Source organism: Sprattus sprattus (assembly GCF_963457725.1).
Source record: "Sprattus sprattus genome assembly, chromosome: 5".
NCBI classification, from domain to species: domain Eukaryota; kingdom Metazoa; phylum Chordata; class Actinopteri; order Clupeiformes; family Clupeidae; genus Sprattus; species Sprattus sprattus.
In genome coordinates, this window is record NC_137924.1 from 43,194,906 (window position 1) to 43,219,905 (window position 25,000).

The window sequence follows — 25,000 nt, forward strand, 5'->3', positions numbered from 1 at the left end:
CAAGAAATTATGCCTTGAAGCGTATATGTAATCATATTTAGTCATTATATCAAATGGTTTGCACAGAACATAACATGTTATAAATAGCACATTCAATTAGAACTATCTACTAGTTTACCTTCAGGTGCAAAGTTGAAGACTTGTGTCTGTGATATTTCAGTCTGATAACTGAGGTTCTCATATATAAGCACTCATGCCTCAGACAATCATGCAACACTAAACCACACTCAAACCTATCAATTTCTACCAAAATGGTTTGGTTTTGCTTCAACGATTGTAGTCTAGTAGCACCCTACTCTGCAAATGATCCATTTGTTGATATCTGGCCCTCTAAGCCTTCAAGGCAGAACAGCAATAGCTTGTGGGAACACAGGCTTAGTGTTTGTTGACTCCATTCTCAGCTATCTGAGCAGCCATCCATATCATCAAATGTGATATCGCTGCTGTTTTGAAGACTCCTAGACTAACTGCAGGGCTGTATTATGGACCTGGACACTGGGGCCAATGCCACTGGGCCTTGGGCTGACAGGGGCCTCGAAAAGACTCAGTCCACGCCCCTTCTGAGGCTCATGAAGGTCTGAGACTCTGAGGCAAAGCCTGAGACACCAGGGACTTCTCTGAGGCATTTACAGTTGGGGCCTAACGGGTCAATGAAGATGAACCAAGCTGAATGTTAATATTTTGTGGGATAGTTGAATGACCTCTCTTTAAACCAGACTGCTTAGGGTCTAGCAAATAGTTTTGACACAGGAAATCAGAAACTAGCTTGAAGACAATCAAGAATCTTTGACAAAGGAAAGAAGGAAGACAGCTATACAATTCATCACATCAGATAGGTTAACTTCCAATAAAAGTAACATGATATTTTTTGCCAGATAGATAAATCAGATTTGGGCAGTGATGGTGATTGGCCATTCCAATGTTCCTTGTCGCAGAAGAAAATATCGCCACACCTTTATCCAAAATCCACACCTCAGTAGTTTAAAGTAAAATGTATCGCCTGTGTTTAACAAAACCCACTCAGGCGGAAAAGACTGTTTCCACCAGCCGTTTTTTACATCAAAATAGGGGCTTGCATGTTTGACATTTGAGATATATCTAGGATGACATTTAGCATAACAGTGCCAGTTTAATGAAAAATAACAAAGCCCTATGATGATCATTCCATGCGTGAATTTCCAAAAATGCATGGTTCAAAGGTCTGACTTGATGGTAAGAGTTGACATTAAGAGTTTTATTCAAGCAGTGGGTTGGAAGTTTCTGATGGTTTAATATAAATCTGTTCTCTCTCAAACAAAGGACAAATCCCCATATTCTGTGGGCTCAAGATTATATATTTGTGAATTTCCATATCTGACTGTAACTCGGAGCTCTTGATGATAGGACAGTTCCTGTCCATGCAAGTTGACGGCATCAGTTATTTTCACATTTTTACATACACACACATTGGAGGCTGGAGGCACACTCATTAATCTCCAGCTCGCAATGCACACACACACACACACACACACACACAGACACACACACACACACACACACACACACACACACACAGGTTATTTTTGTTTCAATTTGTATCAAACACAATCTGATACCATATAGTCAATCTGTTTCCAAGTATGGTAAATGCTTTAGTTACCATGGAATTACTTAAATACATTAAACTTCATATCAATAGGTTTTCAGAGATGACTGATGAATCTCTGTAATGTTTTTGCAGAATTTCACTGCACTGTTTACGTACTTAGTAGTCATATTAGTGAATAGATGGGTGGACGACTCTGACTTAACATATTTGGACCAACATGTAAATCAAGACAATAAATCTGGCTTACATGTAAGACGCACTAACGTAGGCAACAGGATATTGATATTTATTTAAATGTTCTGGTAGAGTAATAGGTTACTGATTTTCCTCACAACACATAAACCTTTTTATAATCCCTTGTAGGCAATGTTCATATAGCATAACATTGACACATAGGGTTTAGAAGCTGTTTGTGTTCACAGACTTTGGTGTTTGTCCAGTTTCTATGTCCACTTTAGCCACTCCATTGCCAAACGACTTGTACATGACTTGTACATAGATTGTAACTTACTTAGGCAAGTGTTGCACTGTGTTGTGTAAAATACAGCCCACAGAAGGGAGAATTTATTCAACTATGAATTGCGATAGTGAGGTGGGTAAGTGTACCACTGCATTGGAACAAAAGGTGGCGCCACTTACTAACTTGACACATTACATGTATTTACAGCTTGCACAACTACCAAATGCATAGCATTTTCCCTCAAGATATAAACCAAAGCAGGCCTCCCCTGACTACTCAAAGCCAATAAGAGAGCTCAAAACAAAGGTGAGAAAATAAACTGATCGTGTCACCCCAAGAGGCTGTTTAGAATACAGCAGAAACCACTCAAAACATAACACTACAAGACAGCTGAGACATTTCTTCTCTTCACTATGCTGCTTTGTTTTCACAGAGTACAGTAATCACTCATTTCTAACTGACAACTATAGTTATACTAGCCTGACGATGTCATACTCATGATTCTAGTCAGAATATGAGTCTGATACCGAACCATTGGGCTGTGATTATGGGGTGTGTTTCAACGAACCAGGAAAGAAAATGCCTATTCGCTGAATTGGATACCTAGAACCAATCAGAGCAACGTAGTAGCCTATTACCATCTGATAGATTCAACTTTTACCTGATCCCGTAGGAAGGACGGCAAAAACATCTTTTCAATCGACAAATGCCTTGATCGCGTTTCTCTGTTCCTCTTTCAAAATGAATGCGCTGTCAATGTCTGTTGAGATATGCCTGCTCACGTTAATGAATTAGCATTAAGGCTACAAGCTACAGTTTGTTTCAATGGGTTTTTTGTGTACGTGTTAGCAATTATCTCTCCCAATTAGCCCAGAGCCAGACCAAATCTCCCTGACCAAAAATGTTGTGGGCAGGGTTTGGGCTGGTATCCAGACTATAGTTATACACTACTGAGTTGCAGAATTCTAATATCAAAGTTTTACGCTCACTACAGTCTGGTTCAGTGAGGACTGTGTATGACTAATGAGAACCCTGAGTTGACACAAACGCAGCACCATTGGCTTTGAGATGACCCTCAGAAACAGATTCTCATGTAAATTCTGAGACTATTAGATAGGGCAAACGGAATCACACAATATATTCAGACACAAACCTGATGTGATTTTGAAAAGGAACAAAACTAAACTGCAAAACAAAATCACAACAGCCGTAATAAACTTGATTACCTTTCATTTGGGACTTTCCACGCCACATGTTTATTGTAACATAATAGATAAATATTTCTTGCAGGTTAAACAGCACTCGTGAAACCGTGAAACTGTCCATGTCTCAGCTGACCCCAAAATGGGTCTGGCTTCCTCAGATCTGTTGCAGATCGTCACAACCATGATGGATCGGAGCCAGATACGCTCCTAGGTCTGTTCTTATCTTGGCAGGGCGAGGACTAGTTAAGGCAGGGGTCAGACACTTCCATAAAAGAAAGAGTAAGTAATCAGAAAGGGGTCTTTTGAGGAGCCCATGCACATCTCCATGTTGCATTATCAAATAGTCCAGAACAACAGCGAGAGGTCTATGAGCCTAGTCTGCTGCAGGAGGCTTTTGTTCCAGCTGAAAGAAGAGCTGTATTTTTAGACCTTGATTTGAATCTCATTATGTCTGAATGAGATGAGTCCTGTTTCTATGGAAAGACATACAGAACAGAGGCAGAGTTTCCTTCATTGGAGCCATTTGCGTACCACCTTGATGGTGGCTGGGGGACATTTGTCAAGGCTACCTTCAGCCATATTAGACCAGGATGAAAAAGGGGGGTAAGGAATGGAGAGTTATTATTATTATTGTTGAACATTTAGGTTTGTAGGAGTTCCCCCCCCCCCCTAAAGCTAATGCTTGATACAGTTACAGATTCCAAGGTCACAGATTAAATAAACAAAACTTTAACATTTCACAGTGATGTCGCATACTGTGTTCCTGGACACCACCATTCACATTTACAGCCTCTGGCGTAGTAAACCGGGAAGTCGGTATCTAGTGCACCATCTAATGGACACAAACCTTCCTCGACGCGGAAATGAGCGTCACGTAGACGGGGACATTTTTGACTAGTCATTGTGACTTGTGAGATATAAGATCACAGGGCGAAGTATCCAAATGTGTAAGTGCAAAAAATATGACATAAGACACGTTTTACCATCTAGGCTTTAATGCATCCTGCAAATAGCCTACTGATATAAGTGTAAGAAAAACTATGTGATTATAAGCGAATAAACATGACAATTAAATTATTCGGCATTAGCCTGTAAAACACTGGTTTCTTCATCGATGCCTGAATCGTGCTATGCCATTCATTTATTTGATAACAACATTCAAAAGACTTCACAGGCTGTAGGAGTTGGGCATTTGGACGCTTACTCACAATTTCAGCTAATGCTGACTCGTAGCCTGAGTGTGTGATGGGCAGGGCTACTTCGGTGTTTATAAAATCAACCACTTGGAAGCCTTCACTTGCGCAGTTGTGGATTACTGATCTGTCACACGAGAACGAAGGCTACCAAGACTTTAGTAGCCTATAAACCACTACAATGGTTCTCATGATCGAAAACAGGGTAAGATTAATAGCCTTTATAAATTTCGTATTCGTCTAATTAGGCTACTACTGTGGGCTATAGGTTCGCGAATGGTAGCGGGATAATTTAAGAAATATGCGATTTCATTTTACAAATAATTTAGGGGATTGTCACCTAAACTTAAACTGGTTTAGGCTCTGACGATAGGATATGTGCGAGAAGTCTACTCATGCAAAATGTCCGTATTTTTAAATAAGACTATCTTGAGAAAAGCGATGGCCTGAGTAAGTTCTGATGAAAGGTGTCCAGTGTCACTACTAGGATGGACAGAATTAATGAATTCCTAATTTCGTAAAAGTTGTTTCATACAGCAATAGTTTAGCCTAGTTGATGACGTTTTACGTCTCCTGCTTGAATAGGCATCCCAACGTTCGGAGGTCCGATTTATAAAGGGTAATGTAGCCTATTCTCGGTCAGCATCGTAAAATAAATAAAGACCGGCGGACTTTCCCCTTACGTATTTTGTAATATGTTAGGAAATATAACATTAACTAAGCTAATGGAAACACCAACTGTTAATGTGATCCGCCTTCCTGTTTTCATTCGTCCCTCCCTGTCAACCTTTCTGTGTTCTAGGAAGAATTCCACAATGCCTTGAGTACGGCAGGCGGCAAGTTGGTAGTGGTGGACTTCACGGCAACTTGGTGCGGCCCTTGCCAAAGCATCGCTCCCTTTTTCAAAGTGAGTATCGAACCATTTTGATGAAGCGTAGGTCACTTGGGTTCTGCACAATCAGTTACTATGCTATTAGCCAGTGTACTTTGGTGTCCATACTCACAGCAGCTGGAGCTGTCATGACTTAAATGACTGAAATGAAGGCGGGGGGAGGGCGTGGCCTCGCTGTGTTCAGCTGTCGACATAGCAACCACCAGGGAAGGGAAGTCCACCTCCAAGCCAACCAATTATACAGAAGGGAGGAAGTGTTGTGTTTAGTTTGCATATGGTCAAAGCAGGTCTTTGCCTGATGAGTGACTCATACTTCTTTGAAGGCATGGGCCTAGGCTAAGGCTATTTTACACAAACATTGTTGTCATACCAACCTGCGTTGTTATTTAACAGAAATTCAAACTGTTACATTTATAAATGAATGGTTTATTTTAAATTAGGGTATGAGTGTGAGTTTTGAGAGTTTTATGTGTTTGATTCCATTGTAATTGCCTAATCTGAATTGACCTCTCTCTTCCCTTATAGTCCTTGTCTGAAAAGTATAAGGATGTGGTGTTCCTTAAGGTGGATGTGGATGACGCACAGGTGAGCCATGTCTAATGGAGGATTCCCAAATTCACCAACACCTTATCCTGTATAGCCTATCGTTAAATGTAGCATCCCTTCAAACCTGGCCAATTCTACTGGAATATGTCATGTGATTTAGGCTAAGATAATATATTGGTGCAGAGAACAGATATTTAATTTAACATGTTACTGCTACTTTCTAATGCCGTGAAGCGACTCAGTTTTACAATTGCTTGTTTAATTTGGACTGAATGGACAATGGCAGAAGTTGTAATTGGAACTCACTGCAAGTAAAATTCAATTATCATCCATCCTAAGTGACTGGCACCTTTGTCATAGGGTTTATGTGACAACTGGAGGCTTTTCAATAGTGTGTTATTTGATGAAGAGTACAGATTCTGCAGTTTTGTGTCATGTCGTGTCACGGTTTTAGAAGCATTCACGACCAGTCACCAAGTCCTGTATTGCTATGGATACAAGGTGTGGCTCTTATCCACCCTGTAGCAAACATTTGCCATTCAGTCAGTTTGCAGACTTCCAGTAGAACAGGTCTGGGTTTCCTTGAAAGCACTGAAGTTAATGGAGTCACGTGTATGTTAATTACGTGTAATGCAGTAGTCCGTCTCTTCTCTCAGGATGTAGCGCAGGAGTGTGACATCAAATGCATGCCAACATTCCACTTCTACAAGAATGGGAAGAAGGTGAGTTTTTGCAACTGAATCCATGCCAGTGTTGGACCAGAATGCTCTGCCCTGTAGCACTCCATAACCACATTTGAGAAGCATAGAGTCCTAACAAACATCACATCCGAAAACATGTCATGGCTATTTATTTCATTTCACACAACTCTGTTTTCTCAAAAAACTGTAACTGGAGTAGATGGGGTTATCATGGTATACCATAGTCAAACTATCTTCAAACACACTTTTTTTCAACTTAAGAATCTTTGAAAAGTAGCTTTGTATGGTACTTCCTGCCTATATGGAAGAATTGTTGCAAGCATGCTAAAACATTGCAATAGTGGTCAGGTCTGATGTTGCTTGGTATCTTAAATAAATCATGTATTTTATCTGAACCAAAGACAAATTTCATTGTTATTGTCACCAGACACATGATATGCATTTCTTACGTCAGCATATTTCTTCTTTATTTGTTGAAGTGAAATATGATGGTCCAATGTTCATAACTGTTAAATAGAGATTATGATGTGAAAAGATCAAAATATCTGATTTATATCCCGTTTCAGGTTGATGACTTCTCTGGTTCCAACCGGGAAAAGCTGGAGGAAATACTCACTAAACACAAATGAATGTGAGACAGGGACCTCAACACTGTATAGAGATTTTTGTCTGAATTCACACAGCTGTCCCACCCAAGTCTCCGCAGAAACGATTCCACACGTGTAAAATAAACATTTTGTTTACATAAACAGTTGCAACATCCCCTTTATTTTTGATGTTTCAACCATGTTGTAATGAGACCAGACTGTCTGTAGTTACAACATGATAATGATTGGAAGCCTGTTTTATATCTATTTGGCAGCTGCTTGGGACTCATCTTGTGTATCATATGTTGAATTTTAAAGGAATCGATTCAATAAATTAATCGAGAAACAAAACAAAACATTAAACTGTCATCATATCATCAACACGAGTTTGAGGGATTCCAATGAGTCTTGTGAAGGGTACAAGTGTGACCTTTTGATCATAGGCAGACAGACTACTTCAAGTCTTAGGGGGGGTCATGAATAAAGATCTTGACAAAGATCATGAATAAAATATTGACAAGCGGCCATTTCCATGGCGTACAAACAAGAGTTAACCTGACCTATGACCTGGTAACCTATGACCTTCTCAGACTAATACTATGACTGTTGTAGTTGTAGATGCTACACTACCTGCAATTCCCCTCTCAAAGTGAGGGGTTTCCACTCAAGCTCTGGCTTTCCTTCTGTCTTGGTGAAGAGCAAAGTTACAGTAAACACAGTTTTGTTTAGCTAGATAAGGCGTTTAAGCAGGTTCGGTGAAGAAATCAAGTCCAGACAGCCTTCAGGCTAACCAGGCCTTCGTTTTGGAAACAGAGTTGCAGCATTTCAAAGATTACAGAACAGGATATGGGGACACATCTAAATGAGAACTGGAGAGTGGCAGGAGTTAACAGCATCTTTTCCTACCAACCTTAAGCAAGAAACAATACAGGTTTGGAGCAGTATAAATTAAGACAGATGCTTCATAGGGAGTAGTTATTGTATATGTATAGTTGTGTTTTATGCTTTAATAAAAATGTGAGAATAGTTTATACACATATACACTGGACAATCACATCAAAGTTTTTACACATCATACAAGTATATAGCAGCATATAATTAATACTGTTTATTTTCTATATGAAAAAATACAGCTTTATTTTACAAAACATGTATTGGAGTTTTTGGAGGTGGAAGAAAGAGAATGTAGCTTTCAGTTCTGAAATAATGGTCCCAAAATGATTCTGGCTGAGGATGCCAAGATGTCAATCATGGCGAGTGGCATCTTTAAAAATGAAAATATCCTGATTTCCTTTTCCTGATGTGTGAGAAAAACAGAAGGGAAAACATGTATATCAATCACTCACTGAATCCAAAAGAGCACTGTCACACTTAAATACTGTGTGAGTGTGTGTCTGTGTGTGGGTGTATTCCTTTGAATATATGTTTGCTTGTTCACCAGTGGGGATAGTGGTCTGATATACTGTATGACTGCCTCAGGAGGTTTTTTTGGGGGATGACATGACTTGGGCTGGGTACAAACCATAGCTGTGGCTCAGGCACTGGGAAAGCCCCGCCAAGACCCTTTTAAAGTAGTGCCTCAGGGCTCATGTCCATTTTTATCGGCAGCTTTTTGCGCTGACTGTCTGAAAATGAGAGGCTTTATCTGGGCATCGCTCCAATGCCCTGCCCATACCGGGAGACATCACAATGGATGGCCCTGCAACATGGCTGCCTGCCAAAGCCAGCCTCTCTGGGTAGCAGCATCGTAGCAGCTTAGGGAGGGGGGTGCTGTCGGTGGAGGAGATGTTTCGGATGGGATTGGTGCAATATCCTCTCCTCTTTCATTATACCAGGTCGTATCTCATGTGGTGGCCAACATGGCTGAGTCATCGGAATCAGGTATACTAAACACTGTGGGTGGTTTAAGATTTCTAAGTTGATGTGCCTGTCATGTGAATGCAGTAAGGATGGTAAAAATGCAAAGACAGTTATGCAGTTATGAGCTAATCAGTACTCTTATTTGACCCATGGGGCTGTTATCTGTGTGTGTGTGTGTGTGTGTGTTCAGGTTTCTGTGCATGCCTATGGCTGCGAGTGAGTGTGTGTGTGTGTGTGAATGCATGTCTTTTGCATGTTCATGGCTGTGTGTGTGTATGTGTTCATGTACAGTATATGGAGGTGAGGGTGTACGTGCACTTGTATGTCTATATGCATCTTCATGGGGTAAGTATGTGTGTGTGGGTGTTTATGAGATTCCCCACCTGGAGCAGTCATGGCCACCCCAGCCTGGACTGCAGTGACACCTGTTTGGCCGGATGCACCTGCCTCCATTCAGGCACGGGGAGGAACAAACGGCTACAGAATCAAACACACAAACAACACATTTAACACCATGGCAACGGCACAAAGGCTCCCAGCTGACCACACCTAAGGAATGACACTAAATGACTTGGGTGTGTGTGCGTTCCTGTGTGGGGTGGGCTTAGGGGAGGTTGTAGTTGTGGTGTCTCCTATCATTTACCTACAAACCTATAATCATTAACATTTCTGAAGGCACCGAGCAAAGCGTGCATGATAACAACGCAGTCAGACATGCACTCAGACGATTACATCACTGGTCAGGTTATTTGCTTTCCTAATCACCTGCGCTGTCTATGATTAGGTTACCTCTGCTTCAATGCGAAACATTCAGTCTTCGTACGCATCCTATCTCTTTGTATCTACATGACAGGAGAAGTACGCTGGGCTAATTCACAAACGGTCTTTGTGTCTTGTGTTTATCTTGATGGCTTGCAGCATAATAAAAGATGGTGGTACAATTGAACGATAATGAGGAGCGTATCTGAAAGAGGCCTTGTGTCTCTTTGTTAACTTTAATCACACAACTCTTCCGTTTACCTGAGAAAACAATGTGTTGTTTGTTGACCTGTGGTGTTGCCCCGGCAACAACAGTGCAGCTTAGATGCCCTTAGGTTGACCTGTGTTTCACCCTCAGGTTCATTTCATCTCTTCCAATAAAACATGTTTGTCCAATCTTAAACTTGATTGATTAAAAATGCGATATGAGGGCATGTGCCATCCATATTGGCTTAAATGAATGGAGATTGTAGGGACGCATACTCATTTTGAATGACATGAATAATACATGGCATCTTACAGACAGTGATTTGTGGAGCACACACATTAGGACACACTATTCCATAGTTTTACACACACACACACACACACACACACACACACATACACACATACACACATACACACACACACACACACACACACACACACACACACACACACACACAGACACACACACAGACACACACACACATTTACCTGTGTGGCAGCGGGTGCCTGTCCATCCTGCGAGACACTCGCACTGGTAAGGAGCCACACAGCGTCCCCCATTCAGACAGGGAAGAATACAGATGGCTGCAGAGACAGAAACCACCTTCAGTTACTCAACAATCACCACAGCCTACTCGCTGCTCTAAGAAAACAGGCACATCCTGTGGGTGAGCAGAAAGCCTCAATGATTCAACAGATGGAAACAGTGGAATCAGTTACTGCAGCTTATGATTCACACAGAATCTTTGTTGACAGTTCTCTCCCCATGCCTTGGCTTGCTGCATATCATTTCTGTGTGTTACCGTAAGCACCCCCCCCCCTCCCCACACACCCTTCCACTCTATCTGTCCATCTCCCTCCCTCCACCCGTCCCTCACGCCGCTTCCCCTTTCATCTCACTCTCCCTCTCCCGTTGGTCTCTAAGTGCTCTATCTCTCCCCCTTTCCCTTGATCTCTCCCTCCCTGCCTCCCGCCCTCCATCTCCCCGCTCCATCTCTCACCCATTTAATTTCCTCCTGCCATTATCACACTCTCTCTTCTCCATCTCTCTCTCACATTTCACTTCAGCTCAGCCTTTCATTCTCTCTCTCTCCTCATGCCTCTCCCTCTGTCTGCTTGCCCATGTCTACCCTCCTCTCCTTCTGTCTCTCTCTCTCTCTCCTTTTCAACGAGTTCACTTAAAAAAGGAGCTCTATTCGACGACTGCTCATGTTCAGCATTGCCAAAGCAAAATGCGTCGCAAGAAAACAGCAATCATGTTTAGAAATATTTGAAATAACTTGTAATAATATTTCCTCTCCTTCCACTCCCTTTCTCTCCTTATCTCCCTCCATGCCCCACTGCAGCTGTAGTGTGCACCTGCACTGAGGGCACTCTGAGAGGCCTTTCAGCTAACAGATGCCTGGCTGATAGAGTCTGATGAGCCTCCTCCTCCCTCCTCAACTCAGGGTGCATTCTAATTCAGCCCAACCTGCTCGCCTTCCTCCTCTTCCTCCTCCTCCTCCTCTTCCTCCTCCTCCTCCACCACCTCCCCTCTCCACTTCTCCCCACATACACATAACCCTTCATCACTCTTCGACAGACAGACAGTGCAGCCAATCATGGGTGTCAGAAGTGAGCCGGGGTAACGGCAGGAGAAGCCAGGCAGAGGCTGGATGCGGAGCCTGAAGCGAGGGCAGGATAAGCGGGCGGGAGCACCAGTGATGGGTTATGAGAGGAGACGGGAGATGAGGTGACGGCGCTCGTGATTATTAGATGGAGATCTGTATTGTGTTAGATCCCTCGGTGCAGAGGGGTCGCTAGGTGAGATTCAAAGAGGTATTGAGAGGATGATACAAAGAAACTTATGTGTGTGTGTGTGTGTGTGTGTGTGGTGGTGGTGGTGGTGGGGGGGTGGTGGTGTGTGGATAGGGTTGCATCAGGACAGAAGGACACACCAGGTACAAGGTAAAACAGGAGCAACCACTTCACTGGCGCTCAATGGTGGTGTTACTGTGCTGCAAAGATCCTCAGCAAGAATGTGCCATTCCTTTGAGGTTCATGTCTAATATATAGAGCAACATGACATGCAAACCCTAATAGCAGAATCCTGAGAGCAAATGAGTTGAGTAGTAGCATCAGAACTGTAATGAAACACTGTGTCAGAGAATGATCTACGTGTGTTTCGTGTGTGTACCTTATGTAAGTGTGAAATGAAAAATACAGAATTAAGTCCTACACAGAAATCTGAATGGCAGGTACTCTCAAATGATTAATTATTAATTAAATAAATAAATCATTCAGTTTGAGAGAAGATAAGGTATAAATGTAGCTCATTGCTGGTAATGCAGGACAAACAGTTCCCTGTGAGCAATAAGTGGATTAAATGTATGCTTTGTACACATACATAAAATAATTACAACAATAACATGTCAAATAGTGACATATATTTAGCTTGGTTTAATGCATTAATTAATGCTTGGTTTGCATTAAGTGTTATGTCCTAGCAACAGGGCTCTCTTTGCTTTACCACACCGGTTAGAACAATGTGGTTAATGTGTTTTTGTCATTAAAAGTCAATAAAAACCTTCTCTTGATTAACTAAACACACAGGGTTCTGACAATCGATGTCTGAACAGCTGTCTAATGTCCAAGAGTTCAAACCCAGATAACACCTGACTCTGTCATGGACCCAAACCTTAACTTGCCGAGCGCACCAGATTTTAACCAGATTAGGACTGGAACCGGTCAAAAGTCAGCTGCCATCTTTTCAGTGGGATGGAGAACACCCAGTGTATGCAGTAACAGAGAAACTCTATTTTAAGTGTGTTATGTGGTCAAGCAAACAACAACAACAGCATCAACACAGTGGCCATGCTGGGCTCAGGGGAGAGGTGAGAGGCGATAGGGGAGAGACGAAAGGCGAGGTAAGGTCACGTACGCTCTTCACAGAGTCGCCCCATCCATCCCTCCGGACAGGCGCAGGTGTTGGGCCTCTGGCACACACCTCCGTTCTGGCAGTGGAGCCAACATATAGCTGCAGAAGGGCAACAGACACACTTCAGTCACTCTTACATATAGCTGCAGAAGGGCAACAGACACACTTCAGTCACTCTCACATATAGCTGCAGAAGGGCAACAGACACACTTCAGTCACTCTTACATATAGCTGCAGAAGGGCAACAGACACACTTCAGTCACTCTTACATATAGCTGCAGAAGGGCAACAGACACACTTCAGTCACTCTCACATATAGCTGCAGAAGGGCAACAGACACACTTCAGTCACTCTTACATATAGCTGCAGAAGGGCAACAGACACACTTCAGTCACTCTTACATATAGCTGCAGAAGGGCAACAGACACACTTCAGTCACTCTTACATATAGCTGCAGAAGGGCAACAGACACACTTCAGTCACTCTCACATATAGCTGCAGAAGGGCAACAGACACACTTCAGTCACTCTTACATATAGCTGCAGAAGGGCAACAGACACACTTCAGTCACTCTCACATATAGCTGCATATAGGCAACAGACACACTTCAGTCACTCTTACATATAGCTGCATATAGGCAACAGACACACTTCAGTCACTCTTACATATAGCTGCAGAAGGGCAACAGACACACTTCAGTCACTCTTACATATAGCTGCAGAAGGGCAACAGACACACTTCAGTCACTCTCACATATAGCTGCAGAAGGGCAACAGACACACTTCAGTCACTCTCACATATAGCTGCAGAAGGGCAACAGACACACTTCAGTCACTCTTACATATAGCTGCAGAAGGGCAACAGACACACTTCAGTCACTCTTACATATAGCTGCAGAAGGGCAACAGACACACTTCAGTCACTCTTACATATAGCTGCATATAGGCAACAGACACACATTCAGTCACTCTTACATATAGCTGCATATAGGCAACAGACACACTTCAGTCACTCTTACATATAGCTGCATATAGGCAACAGACACACTTCAGTCACTCTCACATATAGCTGCAGAAGGGCAACAGACACACATTCAGTCACTCTTACATATAGCTGCAGAAGGGCAACAGACACACTTCAGTCACTCTCACATATAGCTGCAGAAGGGCAACAGACACACTTCAGTCACTCTTACATATAGCTGCAGAAGGGCAACAGACACACTTCAGTCACTCTCACATATAGCTGCATATAGGCAACAGACACACATTCAGTTACTCTCACGGCCGTGCTGAGGATTCTAGAGGGCCTCACTAGATTAGGGAGGCTTGGAAGAGTATTGCATATGCACAAACTGGGCCAGACTGAGATCAAGCTGCTCCAAAAACACAAAGCAGTATGTTAGGCTAACCACCCTGTGGAAGAACATGGACAGAGAGAATATTAAAGTGTTAATCAGGTTTGAGAAAAAGTTTGAGAAAAAGAGGTCACTTCGCCACGGGGGAGGGGGCGTGGTAGGTTGTAGCATACAGATGACACCGCCCTCTCCCCCCACGACGATGTTTTGCAATCTTTTTTTACGTACAGATGACCACGGCCCCTCCCCCCGCGCTGAGGTTTCCTCATCTTTTCCACATGCAGATGTCATGTGCTGTTGTAAACAATGCAGCTAGTCGTATTGTTTACAACAGCACATGACATCTGTGTAATGTGATGTTGTAAACAATGCAACTAGTCACTGGTTGCATTGTTTACAACAGCACGTGACATCTGTGTAATGTGATGTTGTAAACAATGCAACTAGTCACTGGTTGCATTGTTTACAACAGCACGTGACATCTGCATGTGGAAAAAATACTAATTACTAGTGGAAAGTTACCAGATACTAGTGGAAGCGGCAAGGTGCTCAGTGTTGCCAGATTGGAATTGGCAAAGTATTGTACCAAATGCTCAAAATGATCGTCTTTGGAGGATAATTATCGTGCATCTGGCAACACTGAGAGGGCGGTCGACCAATGACAGTTCTCTATACAGTCAGAGCTCACGCAAGAAGGTGGAACGTAAGGTAAGGGAGATACCCTTTCCAAAACTTGTAAGGGCGTAAAAACTAGTTTGTGAAAGACCCAGAGAAACCCAAATATCCGATGAGGCAAAATCCTGGACAATTTTGGAATCCCTGCCAGACGCATTTTTTAGGTCTCAAAAAGAGAACATGTCCGGGTAAAAGAGAACGTCTGGTCACCCTAGGTAAGGAGCCATGCTGTCCTGCTGGCTTTACTAATAGTTTGCAGGAGATTAAACAAACGACATTCTGATACAGTCAACAGAAACTCTCTTTCCCATAGTAGCTCAGGCTAAACCTGGGGTCTCATCACATTCACTATGTCTGAATGGGACATGCCTGTGAAAGACTCTCATCTACTCTGGGTTCTATGATAAACAGAGCAGGCTTTCGGTTGAGATGCTTTCTGAAAAAAAGGGACTGGTTATGTTTTCAGGTGACATGACAGAACTATGTGTAGAAATACTGAGGAACAGTATACAGAGCCCTGACGTGGTCCTTCTTAGGAATGGAGCGGCATACTCATCACTTATCAGTTTCTTGTGAGAGAGAGAGGGTCAGGGTGATTGTATTACAAGCACACAGCGATGTGTGTTTGTGCCGCAAGCATGCATGTGCACGTGTGTGTGTGTATGTGTGTGTGTGTGTGTGTATGTGTGTGTGTGTGTGTGTGTGTGTGTAACTGTGTGTGTGCGCATGTCTGAACTGGAAATAGAGGAAGAAAGTAAATGTCTTTATGAGTACAGACAGTGCGGGTGTGTCTGCTTATGTGTGTGTGTGTGAGAGAGAGAAAGAGAGAGAGAGAAAGAGAAACTGTTTGAGAGTGTACGTGTGTGCGTGCACGTTAGGGCTAAAAACCGAGGAGGATAGTAACACTCTGTGTGAGAACAGACTGTGTGTCTGTGTGTGTGTGTGTGTGTGTGTGTGTGTGTGTCTGTGTGTGTGGGTGTCTGTGTGTATGCAAGAACAAAGTACAGGCATAGGGGGAAGTGGTTCTCATTCCAGCCACTGCAGGCAGAAGACAGGGCGGCACGTTGAGGGGCAAGGAGGCGTCAGAGGGGGAGAGATGAGGCGGATCACCTCGGCAGGCAGGGGGGTGGGTCCAGGTCCCGTTCTCCAGGCACACGCTCCGGCTGCGGCCCTCCATGGCGTACCCTCCGAAGCACGAGTACACCGCCATGTCCCCAAACTGGAAGACCGCCCCCCGCACCACCCCATTGGCCACGTGGAGAGGGGGGCCACAGGACACCCCTGCACACAGGCACCTGGTTAGCCCGCTTGCTTCAGACCCTCCCTTCATCATGATTTATACACAGGCACCTGGTTAGCCCGCTTGCTTCAGACCCTCCCTTCATCATGATTAATACAGTGCAGCTTTTCCAGTGGTCTCCCTGCTCATGACATCAACATTTTAATTCCTTTTTGGGTTACATACTTTGCCTGTCATATGACTTTTTAAAGGCAGTAATGTCATGTAATTGTCCAAAAAAGAGGAACTTATTTGAGGTGAACTGAAAAAAGTATATTTCACTGTATTGTGAATGTACTTAGATGCAATACAAAAATACATACATAATAGTCTGTGACTTACAGTCATGGTATATTTGCTCTGGTGGTTCACTATTTTCAACAGTTTCAAAGACATTTCGGTTTTACAAATATTCAAATATACAGAATTCAGCTGAGCTTCCATGGAGAAGGAACCTAGCCAGACCAGTGTATTAGACTGTATTTGTGAACGTATTTATGTTAAAAGCTCTGCTGATGACTTTTGAAAGTAAGACAAAAACAAACATGAATGCTCATAATCTGTGTTCTGGGATTAATACCATTGAAATGATCAAATCCAGGTTTAGGCAGAGAGAACAATACAGACATGCAGTATGAGGAACAAAAATTATCCTGGATGAGAATTTTTTTTACATGTTATGATTGAAATCCATTACATACATTTTTTCTTGATTTGGAAAATGGCTTGCAATACAAAATGGAGCCTTGGAACTAAATGGATTCTGTGCATAGCCATAACTGGAGACATATAGTAACATTTAAATTAACATCTTTGGCATCAGGGATGAGTGCTGTTCTGTTAAAATAAGATTATCAAGGGATTTCAAGTGGAATAAAATGCCTGTACATCCAATCCATCTTATCAAGAGTCCAGTTAAAACTAAAGTGCCTGTACCGCTGTTCTTATTATTGGAAACCATTGAGATCAGAGGCTGTCGCAGTAAATCTCTTCATGGCAAGACTGCTGATGATGGATCTGGCAGGATCTGTTAATATCCTGCAGGATTCTTTACTGACCATTAATGAGTTGCTTTTTTTCAAGCTTTTAAGTTTCAAGGAACTGATTTTCTTCACTGAAAGGAAAACCTTCTATAAAAATGAGAGAGGCCTGGGGAAAACTTTAAATAAAACCAGGATGCCAAACCATGCAAACACGATAACAAGCAAGCCAGATGCTGTCAGAAAGCTTCTAACCGATTAAACACAAACACCTATGTCTTATTGCAGCCACATTCAGACTTTGACAGTCTGCTGCAGGATGTGATACAATTACAGAATGCCATGCTCAAGTGAATCTGACCACAGGCACTCCTCAAAACAGGAAGAGAAAGAGAAAGCAGCAATCCAAAGAAAAATCCCCTAATGCTTTCTGCAGTCAACCTATATCTTATTGTAGCCACATTCACACATCGCTGACCACCAAAGAGAAAGCAGCAAGTCTGCATGCAGGCAACCTATGTCTTATTGTAGCCACATTCACACGTCGCTGACCACAGAGACGTGTGAAAACAGAAAGAAAAAGAGAAAGCAGAATGTCTGAAAGGACCAAAGAAGAAAAAAGGACAGCGAAGTCCCTGTCATCTAAACGTGGCAGTGTACACAACCATAGTTAAAAAAATTACTGAAATAGTCCAACTTTCATAATGTCTGATCCCGGTTGAGTGATGAGCAGTGAATAGAACAAGGGCAGATGCAGTTGCGACAGGGCAGTGCTGTTATTGGTTATAGCAAAGGCAGAGCTAAACAGCCATTTTCCAGCATTTGCAGGGAGAGGAGAGGAACCCATGTTGTAACTACAACATTCAACACCACAAACACACTGAACGCCCACAGGAAGTGGCATGGGTCCGCCCAAAGGGAAAACACACAGCAGAAGAATCAGTTAAGTTTGGAAGTATTCATGCAACTATCCATGGCTTTAGAATGGTATGATCCTCACAGTAAGTGCTGAACAGATTTCGGCTTCTTACTGAAAGTGGCATTTTAGTCATGCAAATTCCTCATTATTGATTGAAATTCAAACAAAATCACATTCTATCCGTGAGATGATCAACTTCACATAGGGTGTGACACTCAATTGTTTAAATGATTAGATATGAATTAAATATAAGAGAAGTATTATTAAATCAAACACTGGATATCAGACAGGGTGTCTGATGATGCAATACAATCTCTGACTAACAGTCCACGGTATATCTGATCTGGTGGTTCACTATTTTTAGCAACAGTTTCCGCTGTCAAGACACTACAATACAATTCAGTTCCTTTTTTCGGAATGTATACAGAATTCGGCTGAGCTTCAGTGGAGGAGGAAAAAGTCAGACCTATAGACCTACTTTAAGGCTGGATCAATCAGGTGAGAGGTGTGTCCTCCCTTTTTTTTTTATTTTATTATTTTTTTTTTTTTTACATTTTTGAACATATTTCAACATAATTGAAGAGATATCATAAAAATAAACCTTGGAATAACCCTGTTTACTTCTTTCAGATTATCAAACTGAAACTGTAATGTTATTGAATGAATTACTTTAAAGAGCTACTCACTCTCACAGGCTGCACTGATGGGGCTCCATGTCTGGTCAGCTCTGCAGATAAGTGTGGCTGTGCCCTTGGCTTGCTGGCCCTTTGGACAGGTGACTGGCACAGTCTGGCCTACCAGGAAGCCCCCCAGTGAAGTGTTGGCACTGCTGCCGGCCCAGCCCGGGGGAGGGGGGCAGGACCTGGCTGTAGAGGTAGATGGAGGGAACATTAATGCATGTTAAGAGTGGACAAACATATGAGCATGACAGTTAAGTGCACATGAAGTGGACCTAAAGCAGCAGCAAGGAGTTCTGGTCTGAGACTAGCGAGCTAACTATCTAAAATGCAAAACCCTTGCCAACACCACCCGCAGCCCAGTTCACCCAGTTCACCCAGTTCACCCAGTCTCTGATAAAAGCTTGCTAAAATGCTTACTGGTGTGTTTTGGCTATACGTATGGTTGGCAATGTCGCACTATGAAAGCTTTGGCTAGTGGGAACGTAGCATGTGTCTATCTGTTCTTCACATGTCCAGATACTGTCAAAAGAAAACATTAAAGATTATACCAAACCTAGTCGCCTATAAAAACACACCACAACAATTGTTGCATAGAGTTGCTTTAAGGTAAATTAATTCACTGTAAAATATCTAATCTCATCTATGTATCTAATCAACGGTACAATGTTTGTTGTTACCTTGTTTGCTCCGGTAATAATTCTACCAAATATGTATCTAAAAGCCATTCAAGGTCATAGACGCAGCAAGTGCACCAGCTGTTCTACAGGAAATGGGCCTTACGTGAGCAGCTGGGGAAGGGGGCACTCCAGGAGCCGTTTCCCATGCAAACCACCAGCGGCTCCCCCTGGAGGTCAAAGCCTTTATCGCAGCGGAAGCCCAGAGCACGGCCACTGGCCAGGCTATGCTCCATCACCCTCCCGTTCAACAGCTCCTGCGGACCCTCACAGCTCTCAAGGCCAGCTGAGAGAGGGAGAGAGAGAAACACAAGAAGAAACAAGGGGGGGGGGGAATGTAGAGGAGAAAGGGGAGAGGAACATGAAGGAGTGAGAGAGTGAGAGAGTGAGAGAATGAGAGAAACACAAGGGAAATGAAACGGAGAACAACAGGAAGAAAAAAGAGAGATGATACAGAGAAGAAGGGAACAAGACAGAATATGGATGGTGCATTGTCCACAAGTCAGTTTTACTGATAAATTATTGCTGCCAGGTGCAACATTTGGAGATAAGCTGTAGCGATATCATACAGTGAACAATTATGCATATTGTAAGTGCCTCTCATACCTTCACATGATGGTATGGGGAAGCTCCATTTGCCATCAAATAAACAGGTCAGGTTCTTGGGGCCAATTAAGCGTAACCCTGGATGGCATTCATAGCTGACGGTACTCTCAAACGTGTCACCCATAATGAACGGAACCGCACCCTCCACCTCCGGGGGCTTTCCACATGAGACAGCTGGGAACAAAAAGAATAATGAACCATCAAGTATGTGCTATGATATCAGAATGAGAGTAAGAGAGAGTAAGAAGAAGAAGAAGAAGAAGGAAGCAAAAGAATAACTCAACGACAAACTGGTAAGACTAACACTAAACCTAAACTGTGATTCCTGGTAAAGTTTCCTGGTATTGGTGCGAACTTACCAACACATTGTGGAAAGTTCCCACTCCACGTTCCTTCCCTATGGCATGTCAGCACAGAGTCCCCCTGGAATGCAGCCACACAGGTACAGTTACAGCACCAGGAATGCTAACTCATCCTACCTGGCGCTGCATCTGGGAAATAGTACAGATTCCCAGCAGCATAGCCTCAGTATTGATCCACACAAAACCCCAGATCTATCAAACACATTGGACTTGAGAATATGAGACACGTGCAGTAGCCATTGTACTATTTATGGTTAAAAGGAATTCCATGCTTTCAGCACCAACATAAAAAGGAAAATGAAAGTAAGAAAATACTAGAGCTAGGCAAGATGTACTGCAATTGATTGATGCATTCAGTTACTTGTGGGAAAAACCTCAGGAATTGAGGTCATTGTGAGCCTGGCATGTGAGCTGTGTAATGATATTAATAACAGTTGGTTGGTACCTTGATTATGAAACCTGGGAGACAGCTGTATATAACCATGCCCCCATAGTCATGACCTTTGCCCTCAGCGTTTCCATGGAGAATAAGAGGGGGCTCTCCACAGGTGATAGGCAGACAAGAGTTGGAGGAGAAACCGGGAGACCAGATCCCGCCAAGCTACACCCAACAAAAATGAAAACAATTACTGTTGAATTCCAAACCGTCTAAAACTTGAACATTAGGCCAAAAGACTGATTTGGATATCCAGAATATTTGTGTTTCATTAAAATATTATTTATAGCAGGATGAGTTCACACGACAAGATGTATATCTTTGTGTAGTGAAATAGTTTGTTCATTACAAATGGGAAAACAAACACAACTCACTTCACACTTGGAGACCCTGGGCCCCTCCAGGTAGAATCCTGTCTTGCAGGACAGGGTGACAGTGCCTCCTATGGGTGTTGGATGCTCCCCTGTGGCCACCAGGTGGGTGAGGTTGACAGGGAGGTGACAAGGCACTGGCCGACAACGAACACTTTGCTTAGACCAGGTGGCATCGCTCTGACAGGACAGTGTGTTTGTCTGTGTGGCCAACTCAAAGCCATCTGAACATCTGTGGAATCAGATGGACGGTCTTCAGATTAAAGTCAAATAGGTTGCCTCACTGAGTCAATATAAAGACAGTTTAAAACTAACAGAGTTGTTGCTATCAGGTAGAGATTGTTAAAAAAAAGTATCTATTATCTCTGATGAGTACTAGTGAAGTCTACATTTATATAAAGTTGTAAAGCATTACATGCATACACTTGTCTTTGATCATCTTTGGAATAAGCTGAGTCATTGCTGAGGACTACATATTCAAACAGGGTTTTTACTGTCTGTGTGATAGAGACCAATTTAGTGCTTTTAGCATCCGTCATGATTTTATAGTCTGCTTAGTGTTGCAGTTTCCATTAAACTCAATTGAACATGCTACGTGTGTCTGCCAAAAAAGGCATATTAGAGCTACTATGGTTTGCATTTGTGGTTTATTGATCAGCATTATCTAAATGGTCAATATCACAGACCAGGCCGTTTTGTAGAGATATCTGTCACAATGTTTTACCAAATCAAATAGTGCTTGCTCTTAAAGAAGCACTCTAAGTGATTAGGTCATTCAAAGAGATGATGAGTTTTTTCAATATATAGATAAACAAACTCAATGTTTTCCACTTTTATAGAGAAATAGTAGCACATTTGTAATAGCATTTTATTTAACACTATAATACTTTAAAAAATGTTGTGCAAATATCTGTGTTGATCAGTTTTTAAAGCTTTGCACAAGGCTATGTTAGCCTTGCCGCCTCAGAACAAAACTAAAGGGAAAATGGAGGCGTACACACACCCTTGCTAGCCAGCTTAATTTTAGTTTGTTTACTTTCCCCCCACCATTTCCCCCTTTATGGGATGTACCTGTACTGCACTCTCATTGATATTTAGTCCAGTTTATTTCCAGACGCGTTTCGGCCTAAGCCATTTGAGAGCGCAGTTTTATCCTACTCAAAGTTAACATTCTTGTACTCGCACCCGAAAACGCATGTATTTTTTGGAAGTAGAGCGCACCTATCCCTACTAATACTATGTACCTGTACTGAACATGGCTTCCAAAAGTCAATGTATCTCCCACAGTCTTGGTGTTTGGGATGTATGGAGGCGTTCCGCAGGACACTGGCTCACAAGAGAGGCGAGGTTCTGTCCACTTGCCCCGGTCACAAGTAATGTGAGGATAGCCTGTGAGTTGATAGCCCGGCCTGCACGCATAGGTGAGCGTCTCAGGGGGGGTGGCACTGCCGCCCTGCAGGACGGCGTTAAGGACATCAGGTGGCGTGGGAGGGCATCGCCCCCGGGAGCAGATGGGCACCCCGGGACTCCAGATGCCACCTTTCTCACACACAGCCTCCGAGGGCCCCAGAGTCCTATAGCCATCGTCACAGTGGTACCGCACCCGCTCCCCACAGTTGTGGTCCCGACCCAGCACAGCTCCAGACTTCAGAACCGGTGGGTTGCAGACGCAGGGACGGCATTCTGGTACTGATCCGACCCAAAAGCTGTTCGTCCCACAACGCAAGAATGGGTTGCCCACTACCTGATATCCTTGGAAACAAACATACTCAACCACATCCTCAAAATTGAAACTGGATCCATTGAGGTATCCATGGCTGATATCCTCAGGTGGGTCACATGTGACTATGTTGCATTGAGGTGGAGGCCTGTCCCACAATGCATCATCCGTGCACACCCGTATAGAGCTTCCTGTCAAAGTGTAACCCTCATTGCACTCATATCTCACCTCACTCAGATAGCCATAGTCATTTCCTGTGACCCGACCATTAGCGATAGATGGAGGTTGGCCACAGTCTGCAGGGAAGCATGCTGGGGTGGCTTGACCCCAGGTGCCATTTGCCAGACAGGTGGTAAAAGGCGTTCCCTTTAGCATGAAACCAGGCTTACAGCTGAACTCCAGCTTTTTGCTGTATGTGTAATCCTTTCCCTTTACGATGACGTCACTCGGGATGACAGGCGCACCGCAGGACACAGCCGCACACTGCGGCTCTTTACCATCCCACTTTCCGTCAGCTTGGCATGTCCTGGTAGCGCCGCCCTGCAGGATGAATCCAGAATGGCACTCGTATTGGATTACTGACAAGTAAGAGTACGAATACCCTGCTGTGACTGTGACTGTGCCACCACTGATGTCCCCTGGGTTCCCACAAGAGACCAGCGTACAGACCGGTGGCGTATCACTCCACTTCCGGCCAGCGACACACTGCCGCACCGTCTGGCCCTCCAGCTCATAGCCCTCCTCACAGCTGTACTCCACCAGGCTGCCCAAAGCTGTGTCCGTCAAGGTCACAGATCCATGCTCTGGGCTTGGGGGTATACTACACTCAGCAGGGATGCATGCGGGGGCTGTGCCATTCCAGGTGCCATCCTCCTTACAGACGAGCACAACCACCCCTGACATCTCGTAGCCAGGGTGGCAGCGGTAAATTATGGTGACCCCATGCAGGTAGCTCATGTCAGCCAGCGAGGTTCCGTCTGTAAGCTTGCCGTCCCGGTTCCCTTCTCCAGCCAGTTCTGTATTTGGGTCCATCAGCTTCTTGTAGTCACCAAAGTCAATGTGAGGGGGCAGGCCACAGTCAGTTGCCACACAGGCAGGAACAGCACTGGACCATCCATGCTCTTCGCAGGTAAGGTGGTTCTGACCAACTAGCTGGAAGCCAGGGAAACAGCTATAGAAGATGGTAACCCCAAATTTGTGGTCCAGTCCTTCAACAAAGCCATTATTGATTGGCTTGGGAAGGGTACAGTACACCTGTTGACAGGTGGGTGCTTCCTGGTCCCACTCGCCAGTTTCAAGGCAGGTGAGTGTTTCTGCCCCTTGGAGATGATATCCCTGTTGACAGGAGTAGGTGACAGACCGACTGAACTGGAGTTGGGCATAGGACACCTTGCCATTGGCAATATCCTTCGGTGCAGGGCACTCAATAGGGTGACAGGCTGGCACTCCGCCAATCCAGAGCCCGTTCTGCCCACAAATGACTGTGGCATTGCCCGCAAGGTTGTAACCAGGTTTGCAGCTGTAGACGGCTGTACTCAGATACATGAGTCCCTGCATGTCCACAATGCTGTTGGGGATCTCCTCCGGCTGAGGGCACTCCACTGGGCTGCACTCTGGCGTCGGGGCGCTCCACCGTCCGTCAGCCTGGCACACCACCGAGGCTCCTTTCCTCAGGTTGAACCCATCCATGCAGGAGTAGGTGACCATGCTGCCAAAGTGTGAGGGGCCGGAGGAGCGATCCCCAAAGGGCACGTCTGGGGGCGGCCCACAGGAGACCTGCTCACAGACAGGAAACGAGCCATTCCACTCATGGGACGGTGTGCAGCGGAGTGTGGGAGAGCCACGCAGCGTGTAGCCTTCCTCACAGGACAGTTCTATGGTTCCTGTGTCTGAGTCCAGGTTCTTCAGGACCAGGTGGTTCTCCTCTAGAGGAGGTTCAGGACACTGGACTGGGGAGCATCGGGGAGCCCTGGTCTTGTCCCACCTCCCATACTTTGTGCAGGTCCAGATAGCATCGCCAGTT

General features: G+C 44.0%; 2 protein-coding genes across 2 annotated transcripts in view; one reads left to right on the forward strand and one right to left on the reverse strand.

The window, feature by feature from the left end:
• Positions 1–4,562: 4,562 nt before the first annotated feature.
• On the forward strand, positions 4,563–7,328 carry LOC308364941 (thioredoxin-like). The gene is made up of 5 exons (XM_080838226.1): positions 4,563–4,651; positions 5,249–5,353; positions 5,864–5,923; positions 6,541–6,606; positions 7,152–7,328. The coding sequence occupies exons 1-5, from the start codon at positions 4,628–4,630 to the stop codon at positions 7,212–7,214; spliced, it is 318 nt and encodes a 105-aa protein (XP_080694352.1). The 5' UTR covers positions 4,563–4,627; the 3' UTR covers positions 7,215–7,328.
• Positions 7,329–8,221: 893 nt separating this feature from the next.
• Positions 8,222–25,000, reverse strand: part of svep1 (sushi, von Willebrand factor type A, EGF and pentraxin domain containing 1) — a 78,632-nt gene continuing 61,853 nt past the window's right edge. The window contains exons 38-49 of the mRNA XM_080838341.1: positions 22,502–25,000; positions 21,261–21,489; positions 20,896–21,051; positions 20,448–20,511; positions 20,089–20,262; positions 19,589–19,768; positions 18,815–18,994; positions 16,061–16,231; positions 12,922–13,017; positions 10,491–10,586; positions 9,416–9,509; positions 8,222–8,469 (exon numbers count right to left, since the gene is read on the reverse strand). The exon at positions 22,502–25,000 is cut by the window's right edge and continues 239 nt beyond it. Coding sequence (XP_080694467.1) covers positions 8,439–8,469; positions 9,416–9,509; positions 10,491–10,586; positions 12,922–13,017; positions 16,061–16,231; positions 18,815–18,994; positions 19,589–19,768; positions 20,089–20,262; positions 20,448–20,511; positions 20,896–21,051; positions 21,261–21,489; positions 22,502–25,000 — 3,970 coding nt within the window. The 3' untranslated portion in view covers positions 8,222–8,438. The remainder of the gene's footprint in view (positions 8,470–9,415; positions 9,510–10,490; positions 10,587–12,921; positions 13,018–16,060; positions 16,232–18,814; positions 18,995–19,588; positions 19,769–20,088; positions 20,263–20,447; positions 20,512–20,895; positions 21,052–21,260; positions 21,490–22,501) is intronic.